Below are 23,921 nucleotides of genomic sequence, written 5' to 3'. Positions count from 1 at the left end.
GGCCTTCTAAACTCAAGATCCATGCAACTTCACAGGTCACACATCTATGAAGTTGACCCTAAAGAGAAGAGGCCAGAATCTCATGGTTAGCTCCACACCTCCTCACTCTAAGAGGAATCCTAGGCAAAATTAACCCCATTTTTTAAAGTTTTTACTTATTTATTTTGAGAGAGAGGGAGAATCCCAACAGGCTCCCCACTGTCAGCATGGAGCATAACGCAGGGCTTGATACCATGAACCGTGAGATCATGACTTGAGCCAAAAGATACTTAACTGAGACTGAGCCACCCAAGTGCCCCGAAATGACCCCCAATTTAAAAAAATTCCCAGTCGATTTCTACTCAGGGGAAAAGTTTACCAAACAATAGGGTACTTACACAGTAGCAAAGTAAGCTCATGTTAGTTCTCCAGGCCTTCTTTTTTTTTTTATTTTTTAAAAATGTTTTATTTATTTTTGAGACAGAGAGAAACAGAGCATGAGCAGGGGAGGGGCAGAGAGAGAGGGAGACACAGAATCTGAAGCAGGCTCCAGGCTCTGAGCTGTCAGCACAGAGCCTGATGAGGGGCTTGAACCACAAACCATGATATCATGACCTGACCCGAAGTTGGACACTTAATCGACTGAGCCACCCACGCATCCCCAGGGACTCTTTATTAAAAGAGAATGAACAAAATGAAGAAACAAAAAAGTATTCAAGGGTAATTAGATAATTTAAGAAACTGAAAATATCTATCAAAAAAAAACCACCTTCTAATACTCAGGAAGAGTTGAAAGATAATATATCCATTTTTTTAAGAATAGTACTCTATGACAGAGGAACATTAAAAAGAGAAGTGCTTCACTAGAAATTAAAAGTTAATAAAATATTCTATAGAAGGACTAAAAAACAGAATTGGGAAAATCTCCCAAAACAGAACACAAAAAAAGATAAAGAGATAGGAAATGAAGGAGAGGATAAAACACATAAAGAACTGCTCTGGGAATTCAAACATCTAACTAAATGATTTCAGGAAAGAGAGGACAGGAAATGGAAGGAATAAAATTATCTAAAAAATAATTATCAGGCACAAAGCCATTCAACCTAGAATTAGATAACCAGCTAAACTATGAATCAAACATAGGACAGAAGAAGATATTTTATGATATGCAAGGACTGAAATAGGAAGTTATTGAGACAGCTTAGCAAACCAACCAGTGAGGCAACAAAAACATGTGGAATCCAGGAAACAGTTCTCTACCCAGAGATCGGAAAAGGAAAATGTCAGGTTAACAACTACATAGCAATTATACCAATTCCAGAGAGCAACTGGTACAAATTAGAAGACAAAGGCCTCTGGAGGCACCTGGGTGGCTCAACAGATTGAGCATCCAACTCTTGATTTCTGCTCGGGTCATGATCTCCCGGTTCGTGGGTTCGAGCCCTGTATCAGTGCAGAGCTTCCTTGGGATTCTCTCTGTCTCCCCCGCCCCTCCCCTGCTCTCGCTCTCTTCAAATAAATAAACAAATAAACTTGAAAAAGAAAAAGACGACAAAGCCTCTGTAGTCAGAAGATGGATGAAGAATTAATAAAGCGAAAGGGTGGGGGGACTCATACCTTTATCTTACATAGAATTAAGATACTGACTAAAGCAGGGGTGCCTGGGTGGCTCAGTCGGTTAAGCGTCCAACTTCGGTCCAGGTCACAAACTCAAAGTTTGTGGGTTCAAGCCCCACATCGGGCTCTATGTGGACAGCTTAGAGCCTGGAGCCTGCTTCAGATTTTGTGTCTCTCTCTCTGCCCCTCCTTTGCTCATGCTCTCTTTCTGTCTACCAGAAATGAATAAACATTAAAAAAATAAAATAAAATAAAGATACTGACTAAAGTAGAGGACAAGAAAATAGGAATATAATTATTTTATATAAAGAAACAATAAATAGAAGAAATAAAAACACAGTATAACAATCAATGGGAGAAATAGGGGGAAAGGAGATGTTGCTATGCACACACCTATCTTTCATAGTAAGTAATCACTAGATAGTCTCTATCTTTTATTAAGATAACCACCAGAAGAAATAAAAACATATGGTGAAAAATGGCAGTCTGGGAGAGTGGGACGAGGTATCAGGAAAGAGCAAGGAGAGTGGCTATCTTCCATCCCAAATTCTTCTGGACTATTTGACTCATTTCTAGGTACGTGTATTAACTGGAATAAAAGTAAACTGAAACAAAACAACCTTTATTTTAGGCTCTATGAAATCAGACAGACGTTAACAAATTAATCCAGAGGTTGAATGATGTGTCTGTTTCCACAGTGCTGGTTATTGGAAGAATCAGGCCCAGACTCCAAATCTCAAAAGTTTTAATATAGTGGTGCATCTTCAGAAAAAACATTTTAAGGAGAGAATGATGATTTTTTTTAAGTAAGCTCTACACCCAATGTGGGACTTGATCTCATGCCATCAAGATCAAGAATTGCATGCTCTACACACTGACCAGCCAGGTCCAAGGAGATGTGATTTTTTTAAGTTTATTTATTTTTGAGAGAGAGAGAGAGAGAGAGAGAGAGAGCAGAAGAAACAGATTCCAAAGCAGGCTCCAGGCTCCCAGCTGTCAGCACAAAGCCCCACGTGGGGCTCAAACTCACAAACTGTGAGATCATGACCTGAGTCAAGGTGGCATGTGTAACTGACTGAGCCACCCAGGTGCCCCGAGAATGATTTTTTAAAATATTAAAATTTTTTTTGATGTTTATTTATTTTTGACAGAGTGAGAGACAGAGCATGAGCAGGGGAGGGGCAGAGAGAGAGGGAGACACAGAATCCGAAGCAGGCTCCAGGCTCTGAGCTGTCAGCACAAAGCCCGATGCAGGGCTCGATCTCATGAACCTTGAGATCATGACCTGAGCTGAACCGACTGAGCCACCCAGGTGCCCCGATTTTTAAAAATATTTATTTACTTATTTATTTTGAGAGAGAGAGCGTAAGTGAGTATAAGTGGGGGAGGGGCAGAAAGAGAGGGGAAGAGACAGGGAGTGAGAGAGGGAGAGAGAGAATCCCAAGCAGGCTCTGTGCTGTCAGTGACAGCACGGAGCCTGATGCAGGGCTCGATCCCATGAACTGTTAGATCATGACCTGAGCTGAAATCAATAGTTGCACACTTCATCAACTTAGCCACCAGGTGTCCTGATTTTTAAAGTTAGATACTATCCATTTCTGTCCAAATCATATATCTTCATTTATTATTTGATATATATTTGTTTTTCACTTAAAGAAACCATAATATGTTTCAAAATTATATATGGAAATAAAAATGCATGTTAAAAAGTTAGTGGCACCAGATACATTTAGTAGGGAGGGAGACTATGGCCCTATACATAAAAAATTTACAAAGGATACTAAATTAGGCTGTCAATAAAACACTTATGGCCTATGGCTGGAAGCAATCAATTAAGTGAAGGGAAAAACCCTTCAAAGTAAACAATTAAAAAAGGAAATATTTTAAAAGGGAACTAGATGGGGGAAGTAGATACAGAATTTAAAGATCGAATAACATTTCCCTGTCCTGAAAGTAGTTCCTACTATAATATTTTTAATTTTATTTTTGAACATACATACTCTGATTTATTTCTTGAGTTAAAAGTAAATCATTTTTCTTTGGCAATGTGATTTTAAAATCTATACCATATTTAGTGCTATGCCGGTAAATGTTTAACAACAATTCTCTGGGAAAAAAGCCTTCATTCATAAGATTTGCTGATTTCCACAGTCTAACTATTCCTACCTACAGCTACCAATGTGATGTCACTGAATGCACAGTTAGGCAGAATTGTGCACAACAGGCTTTCATAATATGTATTGCCCACCACTATTTTAAAGCCATTTTCTCCCAGTAGAAAGGCATCTCTAATCTTAGAGTAAGAGATATGGGGAAATGATTCTATTAACAGATATTCTTTTATAAACAGCTTTTTAGGCATCTATTCTGTAATAAAGATGCCAAACTCATTATTCCTAGCAATCATGTCTATTTTTTTTTATCATTTGTCACAAGACTTATATTAATGCATTAAACCAAAAGTTAAGCATATTTGAAAGCAAAGAAACATATATCTTTCTTGGAAGAAAAACTGGTATTTACAATTCAAACAGAAACAAGACCAGTTTATTTAAGAACTTTAGAGTGGTAGCAAATAAAAGCACAGAAAACTACATTATGGCTAAAGATAAAATGGAATTCTGAGAAAGGAAGAAATATGAGAAAACTGATCATTCATGATCTTCCATTTACTTCTACTATAAAAGATAACCATTTGTTAGCATAAAATTTGGGTAAATTGGGCCCCTTTGCAAATACAGATATGAAGAAATTAAAGAGTCATTACCATTTATACATATCCTTTAGTGGTTGTAAATCCATAAAATCATCTTTATTGAAACAAACACATGACTATTAGCATTTATGAAGAAAGCAAATGTTTGTTGTTCTTTCTAGAAGCAGACCAGTGCTGGGTTTTTCGGTAGTACACTCACAGTAAAATGTTAGTGAATTCCATTGGCAGTCTTCATGAACAGTAACTACGTTTGTTCAAGTTGCTTGCTTAACAACCTTTTCTATTTACATATGTGTAAGTGGTGAATGAATGTTTAAAAGCTTCTTAAAATTCCTTTGGTTTTAAGTTTTCTAGCTAATATAAAATCTTACTTTAAAAAAACAAAACTTACTTACAAATCAGACTTAAACTAAGTCTCATAATTGCATAGAAGAAAATGACTTGTATAATACATGCCAAAATGTTAACAGTGGTTATCCTTTGACAAGATAACAGGTAATTTTTATTTCTTCTATACTTAGATGTATTTTCTATTGTCAGGAAAAAAATATGAGAAATAAGGGTTATTTACATATCTGAAATACTATGAATATTAATATTATTTTAGGGATTAAATTTTAGATTCCAAGAATATTAATCTAGGGATGAAATAACATTTTCTTCACAGAGTAATGAGACTTCACTGGCATCTGTTAGTCATTATAAGCAGTGCACTCAATGTATACTTATTTATTCATATCAATACACTTTATAGTGAATATCTTTCACAATCAAATTTTTTAATGGCTATATAATGCAAAAGTATAGAATTCAGAGCTAAATAATATCAAGCTAAAAATGTAGGCATAAATACAACACACAAAAAAAGTAAAGTACATTAAAATGAAACTAATACTACAAAGGGCCTTAAAACAGTAACAGAGGAAGAAAAAAGAAGACAAAACTAACATTATTAATAGTACTTACTTTATGCCAAGAACCCTGCCAAGCGACTTTTTTACATACTATTTTAATTCATCCTATCTATGACAGTCCTATGGGAAAATGAATTATACCATTTTGCGAAGGTAAAAGGTTTAGAGGTTAAGCAACTTGCCAGGATTCTGGAAATAGTAAATTATAAATCTAAGGTTCAAGCAGAAGTCATGCTAACTCTAGAGCCCATCCTATGCTCTCCTCACTTCAGCAACGTGGACCCCAAGAATGATAAAAGATAAATGGGTTTTGTTTTAATTGAGTCATAAAAAGGCAATTTCCCTTGAGGCAGATAATATATTTAACAGGGCAGCTTAACATTTTGGGTAGTGGGGTAATACTAGTCATTACTGCAAATACTGCCTATTTAGCTTGTTGTCAATTTCTATGGTCAGCAGAGAGCTGATGAATAAGTATTTTCATATGGAAGCATATTAAATTACTTTACTTTTCCCTCTCCTGCATAGACCTGTACTGGCTGAAACAGTGCAAGTGAAGAGACATAGGTAAGGGAAGTAATATACCAATTCTCTCACTCATCCAAACCAAGAAATAAGAAGTGCCTACAGTGAATATTATTGATGGTCTTCCAAATCCTACACCTTTCTATTGCTACCATAATGTAGTTAAAAAGTGAAAATAACAAAAAGTTCTTTCCCTGGGCTCCAACAAAACCATTATTATCCATTAATTTCTATTGTTCTCATATCTTGTGAGCAGACAACAAAATTGTACTGGTTGGATAATAACTTTTCGGAACCGTTGGAACCTTTCCAGGAATGTGGTCAGTAACTGGACATCATGATTACCTGTGATTGAGAAAATATTCTTTTGCAACAATGGCAGGGACTGACAAAAACTAAATACACAATGACACTAAAAGTGGAGCTTTTAAACTAAGTGTTCTGTCTTAGGTATTTTTTAGGGTTGTGCAAAGAATCAGCTTTATCCCACAGCATCAACTTTTGTGTCTAATTATTTGCACTAATAGCCAATACTTACACCATCTGAAAGAGTGATCCTTGGTCTCACAGCTCGCATTGACTCTAACTCACTGCGTTGACCCTGAACAATGTCAAGCTAGGATAGTTAGGGCACATGGCCACTACTTAACTCTCCATGTCTGTGAGTGGGATAGCTACTTCTGTTAAAGCTGACTGATTTGGGACTAAATGTGGTAAATAATCTTCTGAAGCTTGAGAATTGAAGGAGTCCAGAATGGGCCTCTCCCTCTATCAGGGTCCAAGGGTAACCTGAAACTAAGGAATTCTTTTCAGCCTAAAACATTCAAACAAAAATGGTAGCTTACGTAATTTGCTTAGAAAAACAATACATTTAATAATACTGCTTCTGATCTTTGCTTAAAAGAAAACAAGACAGTCAAATATTTTATACAATTTCAGTATTTCAGAGAATATACTAAGCAATAATAGAATTATCAACTCTAGCTAAAACTTACTATAGTAAATAATTTAATATTTTTGCTTTGGAATTATGTTTCTAGTTTATTGCTTGAATAAGCATATACTGTTGCCACATCCATTTTCTCTTTTCTTAGCTGTGAAATACAATTTTCTATTTATCTGATCATGTCCTATACTTATTATTGTATTTGTTGGTCTACACTGTATAGCAGCTTATTTCCTTTACAGGAAAACCGATGTTAAATAACATAAAAATCCAAAATGGCATATGAAGAATCCCCTAAAACTATATAAAATATCGTAATAGATTACATGAGTGATCTAGTTAGTCCAAGAAGATCTGTCTCTCTCAGTGTTACTACAGTACAAGAAAGCAGTCTTTCCCTCCAGATGTTAGCCTCCTGAAGTGAGATATTTGCCCCGACCATTTCTAACATATAACCTCTCTTAATCTTCTCAATTTATGCACAAAATTCCTACCCATCATGTTGTGCTAAGCTGTGAAAGATATTGCAACATAAAAATATGATGTGTATGTATCTGTGTACATGTGTGTGCACACAGATCTGTTTACTTTTGTACACTGCTTTTAGCTAGAAACATGGAGATGGATGCTGGCAACGTGAATTCAAATTAATTCAACAATTATTTAAAATATACTACATGAGGAACATTTTCTTAGAAATTAGATGAAACAAGAATTAAACATATATACAGGTTCCCTTTTTCAACACAAAGAGAGCAGTTAGGTATATAATATAATCCCTGGGTAAGCTTCTAAAATCTCTTTGGCACAGATCCACTATTAAAATCTCTTTAGGAAATTCTTCTATTTATTTTTTAGCAACACCTGCCTTCAACTATTCTAAATGGCCCTCTGGAGCAACTTGCAATGGAAAGTCAAAAAATTAGGAGAATAACTTTTTTTTTTTCCATTTTAAACAGGAGAGATGGGTGGAGGCTGTTGGGGAGGCTTGAGATTAAGTATTTTTGTATTCAGCTACACCTCCTTTCTTTTCTCTTTTTCTTTCTTTCTTTCTTTCTTTCTTTCTTTCTTTCTTTCTTTCTTACCAGGTGGGATTTTTTTCTTGTGTTCAGCTACATTTTATTGTGAAATAAAAAGGTCAACGATTTTTTTTCTATTTTATTTGTAAAAGAATTACTCCACTCATGTTTTAATAGTTCTATTATTTCTAATACACCTAATGAAAAGCATGTTCATCCCAAGATAACCTCTTTGGTCTTTGCATTCCTCATCTGAAGAATCCAATGCTTCAGCCTATTCAAACCCAAACATCCCTGCAATTTATATATATATTTTTAATGTTTCATCAATAGATTGTTCAAAATGTACATGCATTATTACTATGTATCAGGATAGAACAATGTTCCAGCTTTACTCCTCATCTCTGGCCTAAAAACACCTAATAATTTCTTGGCTTTTCTAACTGGAAAAGTCATTGATTATACTGACTTTAATGAGAACTACCCCTATTAAGAGTTTATTTCAAGATGCTCAACGTCGCTCCTCATCAGGGAAATACAAATCAAAACCACACTCAGATATCACCTCACTCCAGTCAGAGTGGCCAAAATGAACAAATCAGGAGACTATAGATGCTGGAGAGGATGTGGAGAAATGGGAACCCTCTTGCACTGTTGGTGGGAATGCAAATTGGTGCAGCCACTCTGGAAAACAGTGTGGAGGTCCCTCAAAAAATTAAAAATAGACCTACCCTATGACCCAGCAATAGCACTGCTAGGAATTTACCCAAGGGATACAGGAGTACAGATGCATAGGGGCACCTGTATCCCAATGTTTATAGCAGAACTCTCAACAATAGCCAAATTATGGAAAGAGCCTAAATGTCCATCAACTGATGAATGGACAAAGAAATTGTGGTTTATATACACAATGGAGTACTACGTGGCAATGAGAAAGAATGAAATATGGCCCTTTGTAGCAATGTGGATGGAACTGGAGAGTGTGATGCTAAGTGAAATAAGCCATACAGAGAAAGACAGATACCATATGTTTTCACTCTTATGTGGATCCTGAGAAACTTAATAGAAACCCATGGGGGAGGGGAAGGGAAAAAAAAAAAAGAGGTTAGAGTGGGAGAGAGCCAAAGCATAAGAGACTCTTAAAAACTGAGAACAAACTGGGGCGCCTGGGTGGCGCAGTCGGTTAAGCGTCCGACTTCAGCCAGGTCACGATCTCGCGGCCCGTGAGTTCGAGCCCCGCGTCGGGCTCTGGGCTGATGGCTCAGAGCCTGGAGCCTGTTTCCGATTCTGTGTCTCCCTCTCTCTCTGCCCCTCCCCCGTTCATGCTCTGTCTCTCTCTGTCCCAAAAATAAATAAACGTTGGAAAAAAAAAATTTAAAAAAAATAAAAATAAAAAAAAAAAACTGAGAACAAACTGACGGTTGATGGGGGGTGGGAGGGAGGGGAGGGTGGGTGATGGGTATTGAGGAGGGCACCTTTTGGGATGAGCACTGGGTGTTGTATGGAAACCAATTTGACAATAAATTTCTTATATTGAAAAAAAATAATAATAAAATTTGCATACATTAAAGTTCAAAAAATAAATAAATAAAATAAAATAAAATTCATTACACTGGAGGAAAAAAAAGAGTTTATTTCAATTTAAGTCTATACCGAATTTCAGGGTTTTGTTTTGGTTTTGGTAGAAACAAAGTTGTAGTTATTTTGGCTGAAAGTAAAATAAATTAAAACTTCAAACAATTGGCTAGGTTATTAGAATTCTTCACAAATAGACGTGTAATAATGGAAAGAAAATATTCAAGCCATGAAGTTGGTTTGAGCCAGTAAATCTCAAATTAAGATTAAATTCTACATATATTTTAGTAAGCAAAACTATAATATAATTTTCTGGGATTTTTCATACTTACAGGTAAATGAGTAAACACTTGAAAGATGCTTCTTAAAAAATTAATAAGATCCATTAAATAACCACTAGCTCTTCCATCTGGCTCAGACATTGTCCAGTCATAATCAGCAAGCTGAACAAATTCATCAATTTTTTGATTAAGTTTGGTATATATTTCTCCTTCTGCTGCATGTCGGGCATCCTGATAAGGGATAAAGTAACAAAAACAAAAAGTTATAGAAGCAGATAATTTAAAAACCTTTCTTGGGTGCCTGGGTGGTTCAGTTGGTTAAGTATCCAACTTCGGTTCAGGTCATGATCTCATGGTTTACGAGTTTGAGCCCCATATCGGGCTCTGCACTGACAGTGCTGAGCCTGCTTGGAATTCTCTCTCTCTGTCTCTCTTTGCCCCTCCCCCACTCTTGTTCTCTCAAAAGAAATAAACTTAAAAACAAGTGTTCTCAAAATTCTAAAATTTATTTTATATTTTTCTTTGATCTAATATTTTAGTCATTTATTCAAAATCCAAGAAAATTGTTAGTTTTTTGGCTGGCAGTAGTCTATTTGACTGACATCACTTTTTCCCCCCAACCTCCTTTATGGGGTAGGATAATTTATGAGTTATTAATCCTGAACTGTTCTCACAGCTTTAAGAAGACTCATAGGAGAGACAGAAGTTTAAAAACAGAAGTTGCCAAGAACACAGAAGACCACCTCTGTCCACTGACTGAGAAGAATAAAGTTGGATGGTAACAGAAGAAATGGAATAGTTTCAAGTGTCTTAAGTTCAAGAGGAAAAAAAGAAAAGAGAAGAAAGAGATAGTTAACTTCTCAGAGGAGGAGAAAAGAAAGGATGAGAGTGATGCAAAAACACCAGAGTGAAGGTCTCCAAACAGTCTCTCCTCCATAAAAGCAACAAGAAAACTTGCAAAAGTGTCAAAATCAACTTTTCCAGGACTCTGGAAATTAATTTAAACCTTGCAGTAATCCAAATAGTGTTTATTCAAGAAAAACAGCTTGGTAAGAAAAGGAGCATTGCAGGGTTTTAATGTGCCCTTATTTCCATTCTTCTTCCCCTACTTTAGTTTCACAGTATCCTTGAAAATCAACATCCTACAACTATAGTAAAAAACAGTAGCCTGACAGCCATCAAATGGAACAGAATGGGCTTGGAGCTCCTTCAAAACCACACTCCTGGAGAATTATCATTATTTCAACTACCTGATGGTTTCCTGGAAGACCCCACTTACAGGGATGTCTTTCTTTGATTTAAATTGGGGCTTGTCCAGTGCATAAAGCCTTTTCTCCGGGGACATTTGTTGAAAACAATTAAAGGTAATTGTTGAATATGGCATATGCCTGAAGGAATGGATAACAGGGCACACAGTCAGCTAACTTTAGCTTAAAAGGAAAACCTGGGGAATGAGATATACACAGATGACTTTGAAAGGCTCTTCCATATTCCTGGGAATCTATAAGGTTATGTACACATGTAGGGCTATGCACAAGCTCAGAAAAGACCTGAGAAGGCTCTAAGCTCTCATTTATGACTGACCTTGAAGCTCTGTACAAGCATGAAGTAAAGGCTAACGTAGAGTTGTCAAATGCCTGAGTGTTGAAGGTATGCCCCAGTACCTACATAGAGTTCTTCAGCAAAGACTGGGAAACTTACTGGTTCTAGGCTTTTCAGGAAATCTGTGTCCAATCATTAGTTGGTCACTAAGCTAACCAAGGAGAGACTTCAGTGGCCACAGAGGAGAAAGAATAGAGACTTTATAGAATTAATTCAGAAAAGTCACAACCAACCAGCCAACCAACCAACTTTGGGAAGAGAGGAGAATCAGATTTTCAGAATTGCCACAATATATTATTTAAGTGTCCTGTTTTCAACAAATTTATGTCACGCAAAGTAACAAGAAAGTATGACTCATATACAGGGGGAAAAAAGCAATCAACAGAAACTCTTAGTGAGAAGGCCCAGTCATTGAACTTTTAAGACAAAGACCTTAATTCAGCTATTTAAAATATGTCCAAAGGACTATAGGAAACCACATCTAAAGAACTAAAGGAAAATACTGCAATGCCTCACAAAATATAATGTAAGTAAAAAGGCAGAATTTTTTAAAATAGAAATTCTGGGGGTGCCTGGGTGGCTAAATCAGTTGAGCCTCTGACTCTTGATTTCAGCTCAGGTCATGATCCCAGGGTCATGGGATTGAGCCTTGCATCAAGCTCCATGCTGAGCGTGGAGCCTGTTAAAGATGCTTTCTTTCTCTTTCTATCTCTCTCTCTCTCTCCCTCTGCCCCTCTCCCCTGCTCACACTCTTGCTTTCTCTCTCAAAGAAAAAACAAATTTTTTTTTTAAATAGAGGGTCATTCAGTTAAGCATCCCACTCCTGATTTCAACTCGGATCGTTATCTTACCGTTCCTGTGTTCAAACCCAGCGTGGGGCTCCATACTGACAGTGCAGAGCCTACTTGGGATTCTCTCTCTCCTCTCTCTGCCCATCCCCTGCTTGTGCTCTCTCTCTCACTCAAAATAAATAAACTTAAAAAAAATAGAAATTCTGCAGTTGAAAAGTACAATAAATGAAATGAAAAAATTACTACAGGGGTTCTACAGATTTGGCAGGCAGAAGAAAAGGATTAGATTAACAATATAAACCAACTAAATCTAACAGACATCTACAGAATATCCCACTCAAAAACAGCAGAGCATGAATTACTCTCAAGTTCACATGGGATGCTATCCAGAATAGGGCATATGTCAGGTCATAAGGCAAGCCTTAAAAGGACTGAAATCATACAAAGTATGTATTCTAACCACAATGGAATAAAATTAGAAATCAGTAATAGAAGGACATTTGGAAAATTCACAGATATTGGAAATTAAACAACAGACTAAAATAAATAACCAATGGGTCAAAGCAGAAATCATGATCAAAATAAGAAAACATTTTAAGATTTAAAAAACAAAAACACAATACCAAAACTTATGGGAGGCAATGAAAGCAGTGCTAAGAGAAAATGTTACAGTATACATGCCCTATATTATAAAAGAAAAAGAACTCAAATCAATAACCTAAACTTTCACCTTAAAAAACTAGAAAAAGAAGAAATGGTAGTTGTGGGTTCTCATTCAGAAAACAGTACTCTGATGGAGGCCACAGATTAGGCACTGTGGCCTTTGAACCATAGCAAAAGATCCCCATGTCTATGCTTTTCTTTTAAAGGCTCATACAGACTTAGGGAACATCTTGCAAGTTAAAAGTTAAAACTAGATGGATCTCTGCCTTTCCCTCAGTTTTTGTTTTGTTTTGTTTGTTTGTTTTTGAACTGCACAAGGCCCTGGAATACTTTTTACAAAAAGGTGAACAACTTATCACTCTGAACAGTAAAGCATGAGGGACAATGTCATATTTCTGACAAAACTAATACCTATTTAGATTTCTTAATTTTTTTAAATGTTTATTTACGTTTGAGAGACACACGAGAGAGACAGAGTGTGAGCAGGCGAGGGGCAGAGAGAGAGGGAGACACAGAATCTGAAGCAGGCTCCAGGCTCCGAGTTGTCAGCACAGAGCCCAACGCGGGGCTCAAACTCACAAACCGTGAGATCATGACCTGAGCGAAGTCAGACGCTTAACCAACTAAGCCACCCAGGCGCCCCCCCCCCCATTTAGATTTCTGACTGATACTTCAGTATCACTAACCATTAGTAGTCACATATTATGTTTGAGTAGAGTTTAATCTAGTTTACATTTTATATCATGCCTATGAATAAGATCGCTATAAAGACACTGAGATAAGTATCTCACAACTCAGGGAGAGATACAATACTGTAGTTCTCCCCTTATTCACGGTTTCACTTCTGGTGGTTTCAGTTACCCATAGTCAACAACAGTCTGGAAGCAGATGATCCTCCTTCTGACCTTTCCCCAGATGGTGAACAGCAGCCGAATGCTATGTCAACAACGCCTACATCATTCACCTTACTCCATGTCATCACATCGGCATTTTATAATCTCACATCATCACAAAAAGAAAGGGGAGTACAGTACAATAAGGTATTTTGAGAGAGAGACAGACAGACCGACCATATTCATATAACTTTTGTCGTAGTATACTTATAATTGTTCTATTTTATTATTAGGTATTGTTAATTTTTCACTGTGCCTGATTTATAAGTTAAACTTTATCAGAGCTAGGTATGTATTGGAGAAAACAATATAAATAGGGTTTAGTACTATCCGAGGTTTCAGGAATCCACTGGGGATGGATTGGACATACCCCTGAGGATAAGTGGGGGTTGGGGGGGGGGGGAACTGTGTAACAAAACATGACTAATGCTATATTATAGGTTTAGCAAAGCATCCTGAGGAAATAGTTACTACTTATTTGATAAAAAGCTTGATGGAGATAGTATGTCATTTGAGTTGTAACTTTAAAAAATATAATCAGGAACGCTCACTAAGTATTTTAGTTTGTGCGCCTTAAGAAATTTTCAGAACAGTGTACAAAATGGTAAACATGAACAACCAAAATGTGCCGTTTTCATATTTTAAAATGCTTTTTTGCCTCCCTTTCCAATTTTCACAATGTCTAACCACTCAGTACTCACTGCCACATTGGGCTGATAAAACCCAACTACTGTAAGTAGATGTCTTTCCATTGGTGTCCCTGTTTTCACAGTAGGACTGGAACGGGAATTCCAAGAAAGATTTTTCTTCTCTCCCCATTCACATTAATATGCATTAATTAATTGCATTAGCCACAGCAATAATATACATCTCTTTAACCTAACAGCATTAGGAGGAGATATCCAAGATAGCAAATGCCTACAGCCCACAGAGCTATGCCACAACACGTTTTATTGATATCATTTAAATGCCAATGTCTCAAAGCAATGTAAATGTTTATTTACCACTTTGCATTTTGCCCCAGTGTTCAAAATCAGCCCCCTCTATTTATTTCATGTCTCACTACCTTTACTGAATCTAAGCAGATGAATATCGATCATTATAGAGCTGAAGCGAGACCACTATTCTAGAAGGCATCCACATAAGGGGAGCCTAAAACTCAAAACTGTATTAATTATCCCATAATACCCATTTCCCTTATATCCCAAAGCAAAGACAATTTGAAGTCTGATTGCTCCTAACCTCTACTATGCCTATCTGCACTCAAATAGCTCTATGTGATTTTTCTTGCTTTTCTGGGATGTCTCCAACATAGGCAGAAAGAGAAAGAGCTGCCTGACAAAATTCTAAAAACCAGTATCAAGAGACTCCTCTCCCCCAAACTCGCAGAGCTAAAGTACTTGGTGAAACTTTACACATTTTTAAATAGCTGTTCCTGGGGCGCCTGGGTGGCGCAGTCGGTTAAGCGTCCGACTTCAGCCAGGTCACGATCTCGCGGTCCGTGAGTTCGAGCCCCGCATCAGGCTCTGGGCTGATGGCTCAGAGCCTGGAGCCTGTTTCCGATTCTGTGTCTCCCTCTCTCTCTGCCCCTCCCCCGTTCATGCTCTGTCTCTCTCTGTCCCAAAAATATATAAAACGTTGAAAAAAAAAATTAAAAAAAAAAAAAAATAGCTGTTCCTTTAAAATCCTAATTTCAACCTAATTTTTTATTATTTTTAAAAATTAAGCTTATTTATTTATTTTGAGAGAGAGAGGGGGAGGGACTGGAGAGGCAGAGAGAGAGAGAATCCCTAGGTGGCTCAGCACTGTCCGGGCAGAATCTGATGGGGGGTGGGAGAGCTCGAACAAGGGAACTGTGAGATCATGACCTGAGCCAAAATCAAGGCTGGGATTTAAAATCAATGATATACTAGGGGCGCATGGGTGGCTCAGTTGGTTAAGCATCTGACGTTGGCTTAGGTCATGATCTCATGGCTTGTGAGTTCAAGTCCCACGTCGGGTTCAGCACAGAGCCTGGAGCCTGCTTCAGATTCTGTGTCTCCCTCTCTCTCTGCCCCTCCCCTCCTTATGCTCTCTCTCAAAAATAAATAAACATTTAAAAAATTTATATTTAAAATCAATGATATACTGAGGTGCCCGAGTAGCTCAGTCAGTTAAGTGTTGGACTCTTGATTTCAGCTCAGGTCATGATCTCACAGTTCATGAGTTTGAGCCCCACATGGAGCTCTGTTCTGAAAATGTGGATCCTGCTTGGGATTCTCTTCTCCTGTCTCTCTGGCCCTCCCCTGCTTATACTCTCTCTCTCTCAAAATAAACATTAAAAAAAATTTTTAACTAAAAAAAATCAATGGTATACTTTTAAAAAGTTTATTTATTTATTGAGTATTTATTTATTTACATAATCTCTACACCCAATGTGGGACTCAAATGCATGACCCCAAGATCAAGAGTTGCATGTTCTTCCAACAAAGCCAGCCAGGTACCCCAATGATATACTTCTTAATTACCCTTTTTACTATACAGGATTTTATTAAAAGAATATTATTTCACATTTTCCTGGATTTTTTAAAGCAATTTGGGACAATTAAAACATTAACCAAAAGTTGAGATGAAGAGAGGAACCAAATATCTAGAAATCTTGAAGTCATGTGGAAAACACAGTATTTATGTGAAGAAAGAAAAATTATAAAAATGATGAAACCATTCACATTATAATGAAATTAATTTATTACAAGTATATGCTTTCTGGATAAAGTGATTCGAAGCCCACTAATTTTCTGAAAAGGAACTAAGAAAAATAAATAAACCACAAATGTATTTATTACTTTTTGTTGTTATTATCTGGAGTTCTGCTAGTTACAGCTGATCATTGAACCACATGAGTTTAAACTGCATGGGTCCACTTATATATGAAATTTTTTCAATAAATATTCATACAGTACTGTAAATGTATTTTCTTTTCCTTATAATTTTATCATTTTCTCTTCCCTTACTTTATTGTAAAGATACAGTATATAATACACATACAAAGTATGTGTTAGTTGACTGTTATCATTAAAGCTTTCTGTTAACAGTAGGCTGTTAGTAAAGTTTGGGGAAAGTCAAAAGTTACATCGATTTTTGGAGTGCCTGACTGGACTGCCTCAGTCAGTAGAGCATGCAACTGTTGACCTTGGGGTCATGAGTCCAAACCCCACCTTGGGTGTAGAGCTTACTTAAATAAAGAAGTTATACATGGATTTTTAACTGCAGGGGGCCGGGGGGAGGAGTCAGCATCCCTAACTCCCAACACTGTTGAAGGGTCAAATGTAATCTATTTTTCTGAGATGATACCAAGAAAAGGTACTACTTTTCTCATCAACTATCCAAGTCAAGATAACTTTTCTCAACATAATAAATGTAATTTGGGGCATTTAAAAAATGTATATTTTTAAAAGTTTATTAGTACTTTCCACAGTGTATAACAGCAAACAAAGAAATCTAAGGCAGTAGGTGGCTGTGCTGTATGAAAGAAAAGTTTCAGACAGTAGTCCTAGGCAGGAACATGTTTTAAATTCAACAGCTGAAAGAACCTTGCTAAGAGCTAAGGATTCTCCTTATAATCCAGGCAAATATAGTCATCAGAAAACATACATACATGAACCGCATGAAGTGACTCACTACATTTTATTTTCAAAGAAAGAAGAGCAAGCAAAGAAACAAAGTTTTCACTGCATCCCTTCCTGTACTTATACACAAGAATATACTAAATTATTTGATAAGATATTTCTAAAAAAGATTTCTAATTTTAATTAGAGACTATTAAGAAAATTAGTTTGGACCTCCTGGTTAAGTTCTACTACAGCTGAAACCAAAATATTCTCAATCCTTAAGACTCCACCAGAAAGACAGGAACATATCAACTAACTCCTAAATTAAATTTTTAAAGATTTAACTTAGGGGCACCTGGGTGGTTCAGTCAACTGAACATCTCACTTTTGATTTCGGTTTAGGTTAAGCCCGGTGTCAGGCTCTGCACTCACAGCACAAAGACTGTTGGGGATTTTCTCTGTCTCAGCCTCTCCCCTGCTCACACACACTCTCTCTCTCTCTCTCAAAAATAAATAAACTTAAAAAAAAAAAGATTTAGGGGCCCCTGGGTGGCTCAGTCTGTTAAGCATCTGACTCTTGTTGGTTTTAGCTCAGGTCATGATTTCACTGTTGGTGAGTTCCAGCCCCATGTGGGGCTCTGCACTGACAGCGGCAGGACTGCTTGGGATTCTCTCTCCCTTGCTCTCTGTCCCTCCCCCGCACGCATGCACACTCTTTCTCTGTCAAAAATAAATAAATAAACACTAACAAAAAGACTTAGCTTATAAACAAAACAATTAATTCTTCTGCTTGTTAAAGAAACAGTGCCCTCTGGAGGCAAAAGTCCCACACAATTTGAGAACTATTTTTCATTTCAATATATAAGAATTAAATGATATCATATGATCAGTGGTTCTCAACCACAGGTGTGCAACAGAACTACCTAAGGAACTTTTTAAAATCTACACATGCACAAACTCCAGCCAAGTCCTCTTGGAACATGAGCATGTGTGTTTTACATAAAAATTAAGTAGTAATAGCTAAACATTTTAGGAAACATCTGTGATTTACTATCATCCACTCCCCCTTCTTTGGAACAATCTCCAAACATATTTTGGAAAATCACTCTGCCCCCTTTCACAGCTCTATCTGGTCTAGATCGGACTGAACCTATATCTAGCTTCAAGTATGAATCCTGATGAATTTAGATGAATTAGCAATTATCACCCTCTTACCCAAAAGGTGTTACATAGCACCTCATAGAGGGAACCACTCACTCTTCCTTTAGATGATAGAGCATGAGGATCTAAGGACTGGAACTGTGACTGAGCAGCCATTTTGTTACTAGAAGGAGAGAGCCTACAGCTGCTGAGGCACCACATGCAGTCGGACAATGAGGCCAAAACTGCATAAAGCGGAGCTGAAAGAAGGACACACCAACTGGGTTCCTGGTGACATGTGCTGAGCAGCAGGCTTCAGCTTCACACGAAATCTTCCCTATTCTGGGATTTCCAGTCACATTTAGCTAATAATTTCTCTTCATCATTTAAGGCAGCTTGAGTTGGTTGAGTCAGTTCTTGTCAATTTTCTGTTAACAGCCTGACTAATACAAGTATCTTATTTAAAACATTTTATTCAACATTCTAAAAAAAAAAAGGTTACATTTAATATTACTCATTCGGAACAAGGGAAACCTTTCTTGGCATTTTTCTGAGCCTTAAAAAAATTTAAGCCAGAGATATAGTTGGAACTGTCAAAATGAAAGCGCTATGCTCACTGGCTAATTTCTTCCTGCTCTAGTTCAAGATGATGATGCTCCAATAATCTATGATCTTGATCTAGAAATATTAGTAGCATATACCATCCAATTCATTAGCCACTTTCACTACTGCCACTGCAGAGGGGAAAAACAGATACAACTAAACATGGAACCCTACTAATTAGTTATGACAGGGAAGGGCTGTGATTGGGATAGTAAAAAAAGAAATAAATCTAAGATAACTACAGGTTTTCCAGGAAAGGAAGCAAATGGTACTACCACTGTAAAAAATTAGATAGGCAGAAAGAAAAGCCAATTTAAGAAATTATGATTTTTTTATTTGGGTATTTTATTTTATTTTTAAAAAAATTTTTAATGTTCATTGTTTATTTTTAAGAGAGAGAGGTAAGACAGAGCATGAGCAGGGGAGGGGCACAGAGAGCAGGAGACACAGAATCTGAAGCAAGCTCCAGGCTCTGAGCTGTCAGCACAGAACCCCATGCAGGGCTCAAACCCACAAACCGTGAGATCATGACCTGAACTAAAGTCGCCTGCTTAACCAACTGAGCCACCCAGGCGCCCCTATTTAGATATTTTGGATGTCAGTGTGATAATCAGGGAAAATTTTTTTATTTTCATATTTGGCACCTAAAATCAATTGAAAAACAAAAAATGATTGCTTGCTTATATACTTCAAATTAATTTAGTGAAATGGCTACTTTTCACCAGATTTTTTTCATTATACTATATTACTATGATTAAAAAACAAAAGTTGTTGATTTTAGGATATATATTGTACCTTATACTCATGCAAATCATACACCTCCACTTGATAAATAACACCCTGGGTTAAAAAAAGCTTAAGATCTGCTCCATAACTGACTAAGAAGTCAAATATAAAAAGCCAAGGAAAACTTACATTAATTAGAAGACCTCAAGTTTTCATAAAGTTCTGGAAATCTTTAAAAATTTGTCTTCATAAAAGAACACAGTCAACATAAAGAATAAACCAGGGATTCATAATCTCATAGTTCTAAAGTCAGCAAGTCACAAACAGTATACTATATATTCCCTTAGAAGTACAGGTTACTATAGGAGTTATAGTTAATTATGCCAAAACAATTTCCATGGAGCAAATCCAAAGAATTTCTTAGAGTAACCAGAGTTAGATATGTAAGCTGAAGCTTACATTAGCCTTTGCACAGAAAGCTATGGCCCAGATGAGGGATAAAGAAGCTGAAAACAGAAATTTAAGGAAACTGATCCTGACTGCTTCTAGAATAAATTATATTTTCCCCCAGAATAAACATTCAAAACACAATGAAACCAAAGCCAAGTTTTAAATAAACTATGCATGCTTATTAACATAAAACGAATAAATATAATTTTACATTCATTCTTCTGAGTCACTGTATTTTAAGTTCAGTATCTTTGAACTTTCTGATCTTGAGCTTTCTAGTTTCTGTGAATGGTTTTCCTTTTTAAGTTTATTTACTTAGAGAGAGAGAGAGAGAGAGAGAGAGAGAGAGACAGAAAGCAGGTGCAGGGGAGGGGCAGAGAGAGAGAGGAGACAGAATCCTGAGCAGGCTCCAGGGAGCCAGTGCAAAGCCTGATGTGAGGCTTGATCCCACAAACCGCGAGATGGTGACCTGAGTCGAAGTCGGACACTTAACCAACTGAGCCACCCAGGGGCCCCTCTGTGAATGGGTTTATACCAGTTCCTGCCTTCCCTCATCTCTTCTGATTGCAAATGTCTTCAAGATCCAGGCAGGTAACATGAATGAAAATGTTAGGCAAGGTGACTGTGGCAGGCAGGATGATTATAAAGCAGGAATCTCATCTAAAGGTATTCAAATTCACAACTCTACAAAACCAAATCAAATATGTCTACAGGACCAAATTTATCTACTTATTATATATACACTGTAATTATTTTTTGTAGTTATTTGCCCTTTTAAATTAACAAATTCTAGTGGTTAAGAACCATCCCAATTCAGCAGCTAGCACAGTACAACAGAAATATATTTTTGCTCAGTAAACATCATTTAATATAGCCTGCCAGGCCAAAACTACGTATAAGTTTAGAAAAAACTTCCAAGCAATTATCACTTTGTTCATAAGAACGTGTTTGGGGATACAATAAAAGCCTTATTATCTAAACTCTTAGCTTAGACAGGACAAAATCTTTCATTTCTTATTCCTCATCAAAGTAGTCTGTCCTAGAAAAACCGAATTCCTTATTCGGCCATTTCGCTTCCAGCGATATGCAGAAAAGGGTGATATATACATACTTCATTTTTTGCACTTCGCAAATACTGCAATTTTTACAAATTGAAGGTTTGTGACAACCCTGCATCAAGCTAAGTCTAACCACACCATTTTTCCAACAGCATTTGCTCATTCTGTCACATGATGATAATTCTCCCAATATTTAAAACTTTCTCATTACTATTCTATTTGTTATGTGATCTTTGATGTTACTATTGTAAGTGTTCTGGGCACCAAAAATGGCCTGCATATAGGTCAGGAATCTTTTTTTTTTTTTGAGAGGGAGAGCACACGCTAGTAGGGAAGGGGCAGGAGGGAGGAGGACAGAAGATCCAAAGTGGGCTCTGTGCTGACAGCATGAGCGGTCAACCATGAGATCATGACCTGAGCCAGTCGGATGCCTAACTGACTGAGCCTCCCAGGTGCTCCAAAAAAACATGCTGTTCCTTTTCTTGTCCTACTGAATTAAGTAGGACTCCCATATGATGTTGAAAAGGAATGGTGAGAGGGAACATCCTTGCCTTGTTCCTTAGTGGGAAAGCTTCAAATTTCTCACCATTAAGTATAATGTTAGCTGTAGGATTTTGTATTCTTTATCAAGTTAAGAGAAGTTCTTCTCTATTCCTAGTTTACTGAGAGTTTTTCTCATGAATGGGTGTTGAATTTTGTCAAATACTTTTTCTGCATCTATTGATATGATAATTTGTTTTCTTTAGCTTGCTGATGTGATGGATTATATCAGATGGTTTTAAACAACTTTTTATTGTAGTTGACAAACAATGTTACATTAATTTCAGGGGTATAACAGTGATTTGACAAGCTTATATATTATGCTATGTTCACCAGAGTATGGCTACCATCTGTCACCATACAATGCTACTACAATACCACTGCCTATATTCCCTATGCTGTATTTTTATCCCTGTGATTTATTCATGTATTAACTGGTTTTTAAATGCTGAGGTAGCTTTGCATGTATGGGATAAATCCCACTTGGTCATGATATAGAATTCCTTTTATAAATTGTTGGATTCAATGTGATGATATTGTGTTGAGGACTTTTGCACCTATGCTCACAAGAGATAGTAGTCTGCAGTTTCTTTTTCTTGTAATGTCTTTGTCTGGTTTTGGTATTAGGGTAATGCTGGCCTCACAGAACGAATTTGAAGTATTCCCTCTGCTCCTATGTGAAAGAGATTATAGAGAACTGGTATAATTTTTTCCTTAAATGTTTGGTAGAATTCATCAGTAAACCCATCTGGGCCTGGCACTCTTCCTGTTTTGGAAGGTTATTAATCATTGATTCAATTTCTTTCATAAATACAGACCTATTCAGATTCTCTATTTCTTCTTGTGTGAGTTTTAGCAGATTGTGTCTTTCAAGAAATTGGTTCATTTCATCTAGGTTATGAAAGCTGTGGACACAGAGTTGTTAATAATCCTTGATTGTCCCTTTCTTCCTTGACTCACATGTTATTTAGAAGTGTGTTGTTTAATCTCCAAATATTTGGGGATTTTCCAGCTTAGCTTTCTGTTATTGTTTCTTATTTAATTCCATTGTGGTCTGAGAGCAGACACTGTATGATTTCTATTCTTTCAAATTTGTTAAGGTGTGTTTTATGGCCTAGAATATGGTTGTCTTGTGAATGTCTCATGTGAGCTTGAGAAGAATGTATATTCTGCTGTTGTTCAATGAAGTAGTCTATAGATGTCGATTATATCCATGTGATTGATGGTGTTATGGAGTTCAACTATGTCCTTACTGATTTTGTTTGCTGGATCTGTCCATTTCTGATGGAGGGATGTTGAAGTCTCCAACTATAACAGTGGCCGCATACTCATTCATTTCTCCTTGATGTTCTATCAGTTTTTGCTTGACATATTTTGACCCTCTGTTCCCAGGCATATGTATACTATTGATTCTTATGTCTTATGGAGAATTGACACCTTTTATTGTGATGTAATGCCTCTCTTTATTCCTGATAACTTTCTTTGTTCTGAAGTCTGCTCTGTATTAATATAACCACCCACTTTTTTGATTAGTGTTAACATGGTCTTTCTCCATCCATTTAATCTATATGTATCTTTATATTTAAAGTGGGTTTTGTAAATAACATATAGTTAGGTCTTGTTTTATTGATCTATTCTGATGATCTCTTTCAATTAGTATTTTTAGTCTATTGATGTTTAAAGTGATTATTGATATAGTTGGATTAGTATTTGCATATTTGTTGTACTTTTTCTTTGTTCCTACTTTTGTGTTCCACTCTTTTTCTGCCTTTTGTGATAGTGAGTATTTGCATGATTCCATTTTCTTTCCTTTCTTATCAGTTATGTTTTTTTTAAACTTTTTAGTAGTTGCCCTAGAGTTTCCAATATACATTTATAATTATTCCAAGTCCACTTTCAAATAACACTATTCTTCCTCTTGTACCATTACCGGCATTCATTTCTCTTATATATAAACATATAAGCATACATAATTGAATACACTGTTGTTATCATTCTGAACAAACTCTTATCTATGCAATTAAGAATAAGAAAAACAAAAGTTTTTATTTTACCTTCATTTACACTTTCTCTGATGCTTTTCCTTTCTTTATGTAGGTCTGAGTCTCTGGCCTAGATCATTTTCTTTATCTCTGAAGAAGTCATTTTAACATTTCTTGCAAGGCAAGTTTACTGGCAACAAATGTCCTTAATTTTTGTTTGTTTGAAAACGACTTTCTCCTTCACTTTGGAAGGATAATTTCACAGGATATAAAATTTTAGGCTGGTGGGTGTTTTTCAATACTTTATAAAT

The 23,921-nt window shown here is 36.6% G+C and overlaps 1 protein-coding gene across 4 annotated transcripts in view; it reads right to left on the bottom strand.

The window, feature by feature from the left end:
* EXOC6 (exocyst complex component 6) overlaps positions 1-23,921 on the bottom strand; it is a 229,178-nt gene that overhangs the window by 70,995 nt on the left and 134,262 nt on the right. For all 4 annotated transcript variants that reach the window (XM_043596991.1, XM_043596992.1, XM_043596993.1 and 1 more), the window contains exon 18: positions 9,624-9,803. In XM_043596991.1, coding sequence (XP_043452926.1) covers positions 9,624-9,803 — 180 coding nt within the window. The remainder of the gene's footprint in view (positions 1-9,623; positions 9,804-23,921) is intronic.

The sequence above is a fragment of the Prionailurus bengalensis genome, chromosome D2 (genome assembly GCF_016509475.1).
Source record: "Prionailurus bengalensis isolate Pbe53 chromosome D2, Fcat_Pben_1.1_paternal_pri, whole genome shotgun sequence".
NCBI classification, from domain to species: Eukaryota; Metazoa; Chordata; class Mammalia; order Carnivora; family Felidae; genus Prionailurus; species Prionailurus bengalensis.
The sequence above is the reverse complement of the archived record's forward strand: the minus strand, read 5'-3'. Positions and strand labels throughout refer to the sequence as shown.